General features: G+C 38.1%; 1 protein-coding gene across 2 annotated transcripts in view; it reads left to right on the forward strand.

The window, feature by feature from the left end:
• The window catches only part of RNF17 (ring finger protein 17), a 118,548-nt gene that overhangs the window by 80,931 nt on the left and 22,812 nt on the right, over nucleotides 1-14,805 (forward strand). Inside the window, exons 20-25 of one of the 2 annotated variants that reach the window (XM_011999939.1) lie at nucleotides 1,456-1,683; nucleotides 2,355-2,505; nucleotides 2,662-2,780; nucleotides 8,066-8,168; nucleotides 9,179-9,294; nucleotides 11,580-11,869. In XM_011999939.1, coding sequence (XP_011855329.1) covers nucleotides 1,456-1,683; nucleotides 2,355-2,505; nucleotides 2,662-2,780; nucleotides 8,066-8,168; nucleotides 9,179-9,294; nucleotides 11,580-11,869 — 1,007 coding nt within the window. The remainder of the gene's footprint in view (nucleotides 1-1,455; nucleotides 1,684-2,354; nucleotides 2,506-2,661; nucleotides 2,781-8,065; nucleotides 8,169-9,178; nucleotides 9,295-11,579; nucleotides 11,870-14,805) is intronic. The other variant, XM_011999940.1, reaches the window with a different exon arrangement.

The following is a 14,805-nucleotide window of genomic DNA, read 5'->3' on the forward strand; positions in this document are numbered from 1 at the left end:
TGGACCAGAAAAAATAGAAAATAATTGAAGTCATTAATCTAATGAGGACTAGAGTGACTTTTCCCTCCATTACTAAGAAACTCAGAAACCAAGAGAAAGGCTCCTTGAGAATGCTTCTAAGGAAAGGAGACTGGTGTCTTATTTCTGCTTAGGAAGCCCCTTGTGACTGATTGAGAAAGGAATTCGGAAGAGAAATGGCAGGATGGAGAATAAGCCTAGTGGTAGAGTAGCTTACATTTCCATTTGTAGAAATGTTAATTTTCCGGGATTCAAGTGGATACTTGGAATGATAACCAGGCTTGGGCCATTGTGCTAATACTTACCCCAGACAGGCTCATGGTTAGGGTGACCCCAGAAGCAGAAGAGTAGAGTGGTAGCAAGGACAGGTGGGAGGGTTTTGAGGTCAAGACAAAGAATTTTTCCACAGTAGGGACTTGTGTAGTGGGAGTGGCCCTGGAGGAGGCTGAGGTGGGCGGATCACTTAAGAAGAGTTTGAGACCAACCTGTCCAATATGTTGTAACCGTCTCTACTGAAAATACAAAGATTAGCTGGGCATGGTGGCGTGCACCTATAGTCCCAGCTACTTGGGAGGCTGAGGCAGAAAAATCACTTGAACCCAGGAAGCGGAGGTTGCAGTGAGCTGAGATTGTGCCACTGCACTCCAGCCTGGGTGACAGAGCGAGACTCTGTCTTAAAAAAAAAAAAAAAGAAAAAAGAAAGCCAGTATTCAGATAGCACCCACACGTGATGCCTGTCAGCATAAGCCAAAGAAGTAGTGACACCCCATAGAGGCCTGCCGTGACTCATACTAGTGTTAATGATCTGTGGCCATGCTTTCCTGCTCACTCTCATGCTGGAGGAGCTAGAATCAGGAGCTTTTCCACTATAGGTCTCAAATGAGAGCGGAAAAGAAATGAGAATAAACATTCAAATTAATGTTGGTCTGGGCTGGGCACAGTGGCTCACGCCTGAAATCCCATCACTTTGGGAGGCTGAGGTAGGCAGATCATGAGGTCAGGAGTTTGAGACCATCCTGGCCAATATGGTGAAACCCTGCCTCTACTAAAAATACAAAAAATTAATGGGGCATGGTGGCGGGTGCCTATAATCCCAGCTACTTGGGAGGCTGAGGCAGGAGAACTGCTTGAACCCGGGAGGTGGAGGCTGCAGTGAGCCAAGATCATCTCACTGCACTTCAGCCTGGGTGACAGAGTGAGACTCCATTTAAAAAAAAAATTTTTTTTTTGGACTGAATCTTCTCCTTTCTTTTTAAAGTCAGGGTTATTGAAGTATAACTTATATACAGTAAAAAGTCACCTGTTTTGGGTCCACAGTTAAATGAATTTTGACAAAAATAGTCAGGTAAGCATCATTACAGTCGAGATACAGACCTGAGCAAATGCAAACAAATATTTTGCATACAATTCTTTTCATTAACTTTTGTTGTTTTTCAGGTACATCCTGAAAGATAATTCTCAAAAGCATATCGAAGTTTGGGATCCTTCTCCAGAAGAAATTATTTCAAATGAAGTACACAACTTAAACCCTGTGTCTGCAAAATCTCTCCCTAATGAGAATTTTCAGTCACTTTATAATAAGGAATTGCCTGTGCATATCTGTAATGTAATATCTCCTGAGAAGATTTATGTTCAGTGGTTGTTAACTGAAAACTTACTTAATAGGTATATATATTATATATAAGGAAAATATTGCAAATGATTTTATCTTTTATATATTGTTTCAAATATTAGAAGTCATAAATATAGATTTTACAAGCAAAATGATTTTAAGTTGTCTCTCAGCTAGTTAGAAGTATGAAAATAGGATATCTGTTGGCTGTTTCCCCTGTATTAGAATTTATTCATTCTACAAATACTTACTGAGGACCTACTATATGACAACCAGTATTGTAAGTGTTAGGGATACCCTGGTATAAAACATAGACAAATCTTTGTTGTCATGTAACTTCAACTCTAGTAGAGGGAGAGAGAGTGAACAAATAAAATTTTTAATGTGGCAGATGGTGATAAGGGAAATAGAAAAAATGAAATATTTGGGGAGGAAGGCACTTTTAGGATGGTCAAAGAAGACCTCAGAGACAGCGACATTTGAAACGGGCCTCAAAGAAGGAGGGAGGGAGGTAAGCGACATGAGTGTCTGAGGGAAGTTTCTCTCAGGCAGAAGGAAAAGCTAGTTCAAAAACCTGAGGAAGAAATACACTTGCACATTCAAGGAAAAACAAGGTGTCCAGCTTGGCTGGAGTGGAATAAGCAAGTGGGGATAGTAGAAAACATGTAGCCAGAGAATTATATACGAAAAGGTTTGGAAAGTTTAATATTTTTTATCTCTGTAGTTTAGAAGAAAAGATGATAGCTGCCTATGAAAACTCAAAATGGGAACCTGTTAAATGGGAAAATGATATGCACTGTGCTGTTAAGATCCAAGATAAAAATCAGTGGCGAAGAGGCCAGATCATCAGAATGGTTACAGACACATTGGTGGAGGTAAATTGCAGAGTTAAAAGTATAATTGTGAAGGTGAATGCATTTTGTATTTTTTTCCCCAGAGTTACAACAGTTTTCATTGAGTGTTTCAGTTTGCCAAAAAAATATTTCCAAGTGTTGTTTGTCTGTAGACTTAAAAAGTTATTGTTTTCTTAGGTCTTGCTGTATGACGTGGGTGTTGAACTAGTAGTGAATGTCGACTGTTTAAGAAAACTTCAGGAAAATCTAAAGACAATGGGAAGACTCTCTTTGGAATGTTCTCTGGTAGACATAAGGTAGTTTTTAGCTCAGTAATTTTCTCATTATTTTAAATATTATTTTTAGATGGGTTCTTGTGAGTTTTAATTTTGCTAAGATATTCTGGAATTTTCCTAAAATCTAGTTAATTTTGGACTTTAAGAGGGGAAGAGAAAAGTTGGGAGCACATAAATTTAGTGGCATTAAGAAATAGAGATTGGTGAGTGTGAAAGTACCGAGATAGAAATCAAACTGTTGAATATTAAAAATTTTACTTTGAGGAACAACAAACACAGAAATAAATTGTAGAAGTTTAAAATTGCATAGAAAGCTAAAAATATGTAAATTACCAAAAAGTCAATTTGTAGAGGATTCTGGGAAAATGACAGAACAGTTTTAGTCTGCTGGAATCCCACTATAAAAACAGCAACTTGGATAGTGAAACAGAAGACTACAGAGTCAATATCTACAGCAAAATCAGATAACAAGTTACTTCTGTGAGCCCTCAAATGTTAGCAGGTGGGGTACACCATGAACCAGGACCTTTACAGTATCAACATTTGCATGGGAGGATTTGGAAGCAAGGCAGACTAGGATTCCAACAGCTCTGAGAATAGGAATCGGCAATGGTATTTCTCTAGTGCATGCAGGCCGATCTGAGAACAGCAGCCAGAACTAATGGATAAGGCAGGACGCAGTTCTTATCTGAATGTAAGAAAGAGGTCTGTAAATGTGCAGACCTTTCTATCCCATGATACTGGAGTCTTTTTAGCCACATAACCTCTTAAAAGTAAACTGAAACTCCTTTCCATGACCCCACACTGAGAAGAAATTGCTGGTAATAGAGTTCAATTTGAGCAAGATAAGCAGTGAAGCAAAGGAAAGAAACAATCTAGATGAAAGGAGGGGAAAGGCCAGGTGAGGTGGCTCACACCTGTAATCCCAGCACTTTGGAACACCAAGGCAGGAAGATCACTTGAGGCCAGAGTTCAAGGCTGCAGTGAGCTATGATTGCGCTACTACATTCCAGCCTGACACAGTGGCTTTTTAACCTGTTTTTTAACCTAAATATAGAATTTTACAGTTATTCCTGCCACGTTTCTTCTAATTGGTTTTGAAGCTCAGATACTTGATTTTGTTATTCCATGTCTAGGCTGCCCCGTCTAATGTTGTATTATCTGTAAATTTGAAAGCATACCTCTGTCAGAGTTGTAGTCTACAGTTTATGAGCTAACTCCAACTAAGATGCACTTGGCCTGCAGAATGTTTTTTGAACTTTGACATATTAACTCTTTAAAAAACTAGTAAATTTCACATAAAAATTTGAGTTTCTTTTACTGGCAAAAATTGGATATCTAGCCTCTAAGGTAATAATATTACCAAAAATAACTGGCCTTCCCCCAGAGGTTCAGAACAGTTGTTAACTTTTGTTAAATAAATCCTGGCTGCTATTCACGATAGAATACTAGATAAAATTGTACATATTGGAAACAGCTCTATCATTAAGTCTACTGGCAGATTGTTTGCTATTGCTTTGATACCACAGTTATCCAAATCACTTGGGGTAGCTTGTAGTTCTAGACCAAGGTGTCCAATCTTTTGGTTTCTCTGGGCCACATTAGAAGAAGAATTATTGTCTTGGGCCACACATAAAATACACTGACAGTAATAATAGCTGATGAGCGAAAAAAAATTGCGAAAAAATGTCATAATGTTTTAAAAAAGTTTATGAATTTGTGTTGGGCTGCATTCAAAGCTGTCCTGGGCCATGTGCAGGCTGGACAAGCTTGTTTTAGATTGTCTCAAATTTGATCACTGACTTGAAGACAGTTGCATGTTATTTGGCTAAAAGACATATACACATACACACACTTAGATATACATATATGTGCAGGCTTTTCAGACATGGATTATAAATAGGAATATTAAAAATCTGTTTAGCAATAAAGCCAAAAGATCCCAAAGACCCTTTCAACATTATTATAAAAACTTTAATGAACCTTTAAGAAATTAAAATACTGGTTTATCTAGCTTACTTATATCTTATCTGCAAGAATCTCATGAGAGAACTCTAGATACACTGTACAATATACCTTAACATTTATTGTCTACTAGGATAGGCATTGTATGATGTGCTTTACGTGTGTTAGTTTAGTTCTCACAATAGTACCGACGTGGAACTATTATCATCTCCGTATTACAATTGAAGAAACTTCATGATGAGAAATTAAGTACCTTATCCAAAGTTATTTATATAAATCTAGCATTGGTTTGATTTATCTGTTTTGAAACCTGATCTTTTTATTTTGTTTGTTTGTTTATGTATTTATTTATTTACTTTTTGAGACAGAGTCTCCCTCTGTTGCCCAGGCTGGAGTGCAGTGGCGTCATCTTCACTCACTGCAACCTCTGTCTCCCAGATTCGAGCGATTCTCCCACCTCAGCCTCCTGAGTAGCTGGAATTACAGGCGTGCGCCACCATGCCTGGCTAATTTTTATAATTTTAGTAGAGATGGGGTTTCACCATGTTGGCCAGGCTGGTCTCAAATTCCTGACCTCAAGCGATTCACCTGCCTCGGCCTCCCAAAGTGCTGGGATTATGACGTGAATCACCATGCCCGGCCTAAAAATTGATATTATAATAGGGTAGCTTTTTTTTTTTATTTGTTTTATTCCTTAGAGATCCTTGTTCTAATAGGATACCTTCTTCTTAATGACCCATTTCTGTAATCTTACAGGCACCTTTTCTATTGTCGGTGGTCACTGATGGTGACAATGGGACACTGTAAATCTTTCCAGTGCCCTGAAATGGAAATCTCAGCTCATATACTGTATAAATCCTATCTTAGTTTTCACATTGACATTAAATAGTTCAATCAGAATAATTGAACAGAATTATATCAGTCCCTTAATTGTGCCTAACAATACAGAGAATGTGTTTCTGTACATACTTCAAATGGTATCTTATGGACTGGAATGGAACACCATTGTCATTTTAAAAGCCTAATAATAGCTAACCTTTAAGAACTTCTGGGACCTGCATTAATGGTCTTAAATACACTATTTCACTTAATCCTAACAACAAATCTTAAAGATATAGATACTATTTATAGGTAAGGAAATTGAATCTTCAAGAGGTTAAGCATTTTATTATCCAGATAAAATCATCTGCTGACTGTTGAGTTAGGGTTATAAACAAGGTCTGAACCCAGAAGCGGAACTCTAACCTCTCTGTTTTCCTGTCATTTTAAGAAATCCCTTTAAACAGATTGTTCTTAGGGTGATAAAATAGATATTACACTCAGTTTACCCTTTTACCATTCCTAAGTGTACAGTTCTATGACATTAAGAACATTCACGGCTGGGTGCGGTGGCTCATGGCTGTAAACCCAGCACTTGGGAGGCTGAGGCAGGTGGATCATTTGAGGTCAGGAGTTCAAGACCAGCCTGGCCAACATGATGAAACCTCCTCTCTACTAAAAATATAAAAATTAGCTGGGCATGGTGATGGGCACCTGTCATCCCAGCTACTCGGGAGGCTGAGGTAGGGAGAATTGTTTGAACCCAGGAGGCAGAAGTTGCAGTGAGCCAAGATTGTGCCACTGTACTCCAGCCTGGGCGACAGACTGTCTCAAAAAAAATAAATAACAAAACAAAAAAAATCACATTGATGTATAGCATTTACCACCATTTCATCTTAAGAACTTTTTCATCTTCCCTAACTGCAATTCTGTATTCATACATTTTTTAAATGTTAAATTATTATTTATATCCACAATAGATCAATGGACAACCTTTATGTTACATTGATTTATACTAACATACCATCATAATAAATAAACCATAACTGGTTCCAAGAGTTCCTAACAATTTAAGCTTCTTAGCACATAAGAACTCTCCCTGGGCTGTACAATAAGTAGTACAGCACGTTCACGAAATCCTTTTTGGCCAAGTTCCGTGCCCAGTTGATTTGGTTAGTTCACTCAAATAAGCCATGTTACTGTGAGGAGATTGACCAGGCAAAGCTGAGTGTGGTGGCATACATCTTTAGCCCCAGCTACTCAGGAGACCAAGATGGGAGGATCTGTTGAGCCTATGAGTTTAAGGCCAGCCTGGGCAACATAGTGAGGTCTTGTTTCTTTAAAAAAAAAAAAAATTGACCAGAATTAATTGTTTATTCAGTTAATGGGTTAGCTCAATGAAACTCTGGAACTAGAAACCATAGGAGAGCCTGTAGAGCCTGCAGTATGTTATCTGTAATCTCTTCTGTGTTACTAATTCCTTATTCGTGGGGATAGATTTGCTGGTTCGAGACATCTAAGGCAAAAGCTTGTCCAGCCTACAGCCTACAGCCCACGGGCCACATGCAGCCCAGGACAGCTTTGAATGCAGCCCAACACACATTTGTACACTTTCTTAAACAGTATGAAATTTTTTTGATTTTTTTTTTTTTTTAGCTCATCAGCTATATTAGTGAATTTTATGTGTGGCCCAAAACAATTCTTCCAGTGTGGCCCAGGGAAGCCAAAAGATTGGACACCCCTGCAATCACTCAGTTCCAACTCTGCAGACTAAAATGGATGATGAAATCGGATACTCTGCATTTCATTTATCTGTCAAATATTTTTTGAGCATTTTTTAAAACTGTGCATTACTGTCTTGACAGTATTTGCTGAAAGCTTAGGCTATGATGCTGCTAAATTTTGGTCATTTAAAACTATTACCACATGTATCAGATAATGTAAAAAATTTTGTTCAATCAGTAATTAAAATTTCTGGTATTTCTGATATTTATGGGTAGCAATTCAAGTTAGATTTGAAATCCAAAGAACTTCCAAAAATGGGCAGTGGGATCATCATTACAAAGAGACTTTTTTCTTTCTATTAAATATTTCTGGAATGGCTTCTATGTGCCAGGCACTATGCTAGTCATTAGGGAATATGATGATGCACATAATACATCATCACTCCTGTTCTCTTGGAGTTTACAGTCTAGTTGACATGTATGAAATGTATATAATGACTTAAAAAGTATTTAAAATACACCTGTTTTTTACAGGTCCTCAATGTAGCTGCGGAAAAGATACACATAAATAAGTTAACATGTAATATGGGCCCTCAGTAAAATAGAGGGATGAAAAAAGGCTATGAAAATGAGGGGAAAATTGTAAAAATAATGTGAATCCATGTTTAAATTGTTTTTTTACTACATATAGTTGGCTCAAGCTATGAGTGTATATATGTGTAAATATAGTGTTTTTTTGTATATTTCAATATTGTCTGCTATTTTTATAAAACAAGTTGCCACTGTTTTCTGTTGTAGACCAGCTGGTGGGAGTGACAAGTGGACAGCAACAGCTTGTGACTGTCTTTCATTGTACCTGACTGGAGCTGTAGCAACTATAATCTTACAGGTGGATAGTGAGGTAACAAGTTACAAGAGATATGTGCTGATGATCTCATTAGTGTTTCCATCAATTCCATTTGTTTTCTTTCTGTAGAGAAAATAGCAGCCAACTATTTGGATTTTGTTACAAATTTTGTTGCTTTTATTTCAAAGTATAAGAGGCATATATCTTTTCAGACCACTTCAACAATATTCTTTGCTTTTTTCTAATTGAAATGTTTTATTACGTTAATGAGTAGAATTTTCTTTAATTCATTTTATTTTTACTATTTATGTCCTTTCTCCAGTTTTATACCTTTTTCTGTATGAAGCAGAATATATGTTTTGTAGTTCTTTCGCTTTTTGTAGGAGAAAAAAGGCACACCTTGGAAAATATATTTTGATTCTCTAATTTACAGAGAATACAAGAGTATAAAGAAACTTGTTAACTGATGTTGTATTCCTCACTTTCCAACTCCCCATTCTGTGACTGGAAAAAAGTTTCCAGTTTGATGTTTTTTCTTTAATTTCACCTTGACATTGAGGTCTTCCTGATGCGTTTCACAGAATAACTCTCTGTGCCACTCTCTTCCATGCTGTTTGCTTTTTTTGAGATGGAGTTTCACTCTTGTGGCCCAGGCTGGAGTGCAATGGCGCAATCTCGGCTCACCGCAATCTCCGCCTCCCGGGTTCAGGGGATTCTCCTGCCTCAGCTTCCTGAGTAGCTGAGACTACAGGCATGTGCCACCACGCCTGGGTAATTCCATATTTTCTGTAAAGACGGAGTTTCTCCATGTTGGTCAGGCTGGTCTCAAACTCCCGACCTCAAGTGATCCGCCTGCCTTGGCCTCTCGAAGTGCTGGGATTACAGGCATGAGCCACCGCACTCGGCCCAGTGCTATTTTTTGATGTGTTTGGATATCAAAATTACTCAATTGGGAATATTTCTTGCTTAAATAAATGTAGAAGAAATGCCTGTGAAATGTACGTTGTTTATATGAAGATTTCATTTTGGTGTTTCATATTTACTCTGCTCTTAAATCACTGCAGGAAAACAACACAACATGGCCATTACCTGTGAAAATTTTCTGCAGAGATGAAAAAGGAGAGCGTGTCGATGTTTCTAAATATTTGATTAAAAAGGGTTTGGCTTTGAGAGAAAGGAGGTATAGACTTTTTTTAAAAATTTTGACATCAGTTTGTGATGGATGCCTCTGAGTTGCATGTGCAAATCTCCTTACTTGTGCTTTCAAGTCTGAATTGCATCTTGTTTGCTCTTAAGGATTTATAAACTGACCCTGAGGTGCCAGCTCAGAAATAGATTCCTTCAGTATTGCTCATTTCATTATTCAGGCACATCAGTTCTTGCACACTTAAGCCCCTTTACTGACATACTTGCTTTTATTATTTCCCCTCTCCTTTGACATTTACACTGTAAACCAAAGAAAAAGAACAATGTAGTGGATACCAGATCTGAGCCCTTTGGTATCCTTCGCTTAAACATAAATGTGTAGGCTTTATTTTAGAAATTCTGGTAGGTATATACCTACTGGATGTATTTGTATGAAATGTAAATGTATTTATATGAAACAGGATGAGTAACAAATAAGTAATTGAACAGTATTTATATTTAAAGATCCTTTCCGGTTCTGTGTTTGGAGTTTAAGCACCTTTGGTCCAGGGACAGGATCAGGATATGGTTGTGACCCTAGCTTAATCTTGTCTCTCTCTTTCTTTCTTTCCCTTTTTTCTTTTTTTGAGACAGAGTCTTGCTCTGTTGCCCAGGCTAGAGTGCATGGCGTGATTTCGGCTCACTGCAAGCTCTGCCTCCTGGGTTCACGCCATTCTCCTGCCTCAGCCTCCCAAATAGCTGAGTCTACAGGTGCTCGCCACCACGCCTGGCTGATTTTTTGTATTTTTAGTAGAGACAGGGTTTCACTGTGTTAGCCAGGATGGTCTTGATCTCCTGACCTCGTGATCCGCCCACCTCAGCCTCCCAAAGTGCTGGGATTATAGGCATGAGCCACCACGCCAAGCCTCTATTCTCTCTCTTTCCAGAGACATAGAGGTATGTTGGAATTGGAGACACAAGTCCCAAGTAGCCACTTTGTACCATACGTGGCCAGATCACCATAGATGTGTTTGCCTTAACTTATATCTTACCTTATTCAGAACAAGGACCCCAGTCCTGATGAAATGGAAAGAGAATTTGAAGTCAGAAAGAAAGTGGGACATGAGGCTAGATATGGGAGATGCGGCCTGGGTTGCCCGGGCTTTGGCATACAACTAATTGCTTTGGCTTTAGGCCAAAGCAATTCCTTGATAGAAGAAATGTTAGAATGGAAAATGCTAGGCAAGTTAATACTGCTGACATTGTCTGCTACCAGTTGTTACATTCTTTACTGTTTTTGTAGACTAAAACTACTAGCTATCTTAAGGCGGCGGTGGGTTGGGGGACTGGCAGGGTATTTGAGGAATTATGTGGCTGTTTCGTCAATACTTTGTTTCCCTTTATTGATTGATTGGTTGATTGATTGAGACAGAGTCTCGCTCTATTGCCCAGGCCTGAGTGCAGTGCTGTGATGTCAGCTCACTGCAACCTCTGCCTCCTGGGTTCAAGCGATTCTCACACCTCAGCCTCCCAAGTAGCTGGGATTACAGGCATGTGCCACCATGCCCGGCTAATTTTTGTATTTGTAGTAAAGACAGGGTTTCACCATGTTGGCCAGGCTGGTCTCGAACTCCTGACCTCAGGTGGTCTTCCCGCCTCAGCCTCCCAAAGTGCTGGGATTATAGGCGCAAGCCACCATGCCCGGACTTTATTTCCTTTTAAAAGTACAGGAGATGAGAAGAAATAGAAACTTGCCATAATTCCCCTAAAACACAGTCAATATTAATATTTCCTTCTAAGGTTTTATTTTTTTGTACAGTAGGGGTACCTATTTTTTTTAATTGGAAGAGAATAATATAAAGTAGAAAAACTGAGTAAATATAGCATATTACCACTAACACCTAATATATGAATAGTACTTTATTGTTTTTTAAGAGACTCATGTTTTCTTTGTATTTATGGATGCTAATAGCTTACCAGATGTCTGTTCTGTGTGTGGACTAAATTGATAAATTGAAATCATCTTAAAGGTGTTGTATCTTCTAGTAATATTGAATTCATTGTACAATACTTGAGATATACACACGAAATTTTAAGAGAGCATAGTCTGTAAATATAGAAATTTAAAACATTTACTTAAATTTTTATTGCTTTTTCTCATCAGTCTCATAATTTAAAGTAGTTTTAATTTTAACTTAAGTTATGCTAGTTTTTATGTAACAAATTAGAGCAAATATTTTCTTTCAATTTCGTGTATATCTGAAGGATTCTTTTTATGTTGTTTTACCCAGAATTTTATATTTGCTCATGTTTAGATGTGTTCTTTTTTGGATGTTACAGAATTAATAAATTAGATAACAGCCATTCATTATCTGAGAAGTCTCTGGAAGTCCCCCTGGAACAAGAAGATTCAGTAGTTACTAACTGTATTAAAACTAACTTTGACCCTGACAAGAAAACTGCTGACATAATCAGTGAACAGAAAGTATCTGAATTTCAGGAGGAAATTCTAGAACCAAGAACCGCCAGAGGGTATAAACCACCAGCTATTCCTAACATGAAAGTATTTGAGGCAACAGTCAGCTGTGTTGGTGATGATGGAACTATATTTGTGGTACCTAAACTATCAGGTGAGACTTTGTATGTTATGTAGGCTCTAGTTCTCTAAGACCGACAGGGATTGAAATACTGTGGGCAGCCTCTTTGAACGTTATTCTCACAAGGTTGTTAGGAGAACTAAGTGATTTCACACAATGCATGCAAAGTGCTTTTAACACATAAAAATCATTTAGTGCAGTTTTTCATTATTCTAACATAGCAGTGTTGTTTAATTATAATTATGTGAGTGCTATTCTCAGTATAAGAAGAAAGGAATTTGGAATTTTCATTTCCCACTATTATGGCAGATTGAACAACTCTCCCAAATAAGTCAGATCAGATGCCAATTTTTTAAAAATTAACATTTACTGAGTTGTCATGAAAGTAAAGAACATACCAAGCTCCAAAACAAAGTGAAATCACACACTGGGAGGTAAGCATGTGCCAAAGAAGGCAATCACTCTAGAGTTGCTTCATAACTGTAGAACTTTGAGCAACTTTGATAACTACACGAAGTTAAAGAAAAAGGATATAAAGGTCCAGGCCCTTTTACTCACAGTGGGAAATGTAGTAGGAATTCCTCACATGGAGATGGGATCCCAAAGGATGATGCCCACAATGGGTCAATGTGCTGATCACATTAAAAATGACTAAAAGAGTTCAAATGAATTTTTTAAAGTTACTATAAAATGTTATTAATGTGAAAGAGTATAAAATGTATTATTTAAATAACAACATTAAGATGAGTAGCCATATACACATTGCCCATGATAAGAAGCAGCATCACCAGAACCTAAGCAGACTTGTGTGGCCCCACTTGGTCATGTCTCCTGTTTTGCCACCCACGATTTTCTGAATTTGCTAATTGTCATTTCCTGTGTGCATCACTAAACAAATTTTTTAGGTTTTCCATCTTTCAAACTTTATGTAACCAGAACCAAAATGTACATATTCTTTTGTGACTTTTCATCAAATTGTTTGAGATTTGTCCACCTTGGTGCATCTCACTATATTTCATTCATTTTTTTAATGAATTAATTCCTTTTTTAAATGAATTAACAGCATTTCCGTGAATGATTATATCTCAGTATCTGTTCTATTGATGGACACGTATGTTTCTAGATTTTCTGTGATTACAAAAAATCCTACTGTGAACATTCTTGTACCTGTGTCTTGTTACACACAGGCAAAATTTTTCTCGGGCACATAATCTAGTGAACAGAATTGTTGATCATTGGCCTGGCATGGTGGCTCATGTCTGTCATCCCAGCACTTTGGGAGGCCGAGGTGGGTGGATCACGAGGTCAGGAGTTTGAGACCAGCCTGGCCAACATGATGAAACCCCATCTCTACTAAAAATACAAAAATTAGCTGGGCGTGGTGGCACACACCTGTAATCCCAGCTACTCAGGAGGCTGAGGCAGGAGAATCACTTGAACCCGGGAGGCAGAGGTTGCAGTGAGCCCAGATCATGCCACTGCTTTCCAGCCTAGGCAATAGAGTGAGTGAGACTCCATTTAAAAAAAATGGTGGATCATTTCTAGGTAATGTCTTCTCAAAGTTGTTTGTAACAATTTACACTCATCACTGCCAGTGCATGAAGAGTCTCATTACCCCACATCCTTGCTAACACTTAGTAAGGTCAGATTAAGTTCTACCAATCCTAGTGGATGTGAAATTGTCTCTCACTATGGCTTTAATAAACATTTCCTTCTTATGGGGTAGACATCATTTCTTGTATTTGAGTCACTTGTATTTCTGTGGTTTTGGAATACCTGTCCATGTCTTCGCTTACTTTCCATTAAGTCATTGCTTTCTGATTCATAGTTCTTAATATATCCTGAATACTTCCCTTCTTGGTTTTTATGTGTTCCAGATATTTTCTCTCAGTTTCTTACTTGTCTTTTCAGTGTCTTTTGGGAGTTTCTGGATGAACAGAAGGTCTTAATGTAATTTTATCAATCTTCTTTGTTTTTTGGTTTTGTATCTCATTTTAAATCCTTTCTTGGGCCAGGCACAGTGGTTCATGCCTATAATCCCAGCACTTTTGAGAGGCCTAGGTGGGTGGATCACAAGGTCAGGAGTTTCAAACCAGCCTGGCCAATATGGTGAAACCCGGTCTCTACTAAAAATACAAAAATTAGCTGGGCGTGGTGGCGGGCACCTGTAGTCCCAGCTGCTCAGGAGGCTGAGGCAGAAGAATCGCTTGAACCCGAGAAGTGGAGGTTGCAGCTGTGAGCCGAGATTCCGCCACTGCACTCCAGCCTGGGTGACAGATCAATAGTCCATCTCAAAAAAAAAAGAAATCCTTTCTTACTGTGATATCAGAAAGCTATTTCATTATATGATCTTGTAAAAAATGTTTATGGTTTTGGTTTTTACATAATGTATAAGCTATCCTGGAATTGATTTTTTGGTAGATACGAAAAAGAGATCCAGTTTTTTTTAATAGGTTTAGTTAGTAGTCCCAGCTCATCTGCTTAATACTCCACACATTCCCCACTGATCTGCAGTGCCAACTTTGTCAGAGATTAAGATTCCATATGTGTGTGAGTTGTTTCTGAATTTTCTGTTCTGTGTTAATGCTATTTATCCCTACACCAACACCAGTTTTTTCCTGAATATAGCCTATACTACTTTTACTATGTATACAAGTTACTTTGTTGTATATCCTGTAACGCTTGAAATCAACTGGATTTCTTGTTCTTCTTTAGGTGCATCTTGGCTCCTTAAATCGTGTGTTTTCTTCACTATACCCTGTTGTTTCTGTGGGACACACTGTGTGCAGAGTGTTGCAAGGTCACAAAGCAAAGGCAAAGTTAGGCTAGAGATGAGGAAGGGTAACTTTTTTGAGAAACGCTGCAAAGCCCATGGCTTTGGAAATATAGATAGATATGGACAGGACAAAAACACTGGAAGACGTTTTTAGAGTTAGGAGCTTTAGGGAAAGAACTCGTACACAGGTAGG

This window comes from Mandrillus leucophaeus, unplaced genomic scaffold, assembly GCF_000951045.1.
Source record: "Mandrillus leucophaeus isolate KB7577 unplaced genomic scaffold, Mleu.le_1.0 Scaffold61, whole genome shotgun sequence".
Classification (NCBI taxonomy): Eukaryota; Metazoa; Chordata; class Mammalia; order Primates; family Cercopithecidae; genus Mandrillus; species Mandrillus leucophaeus.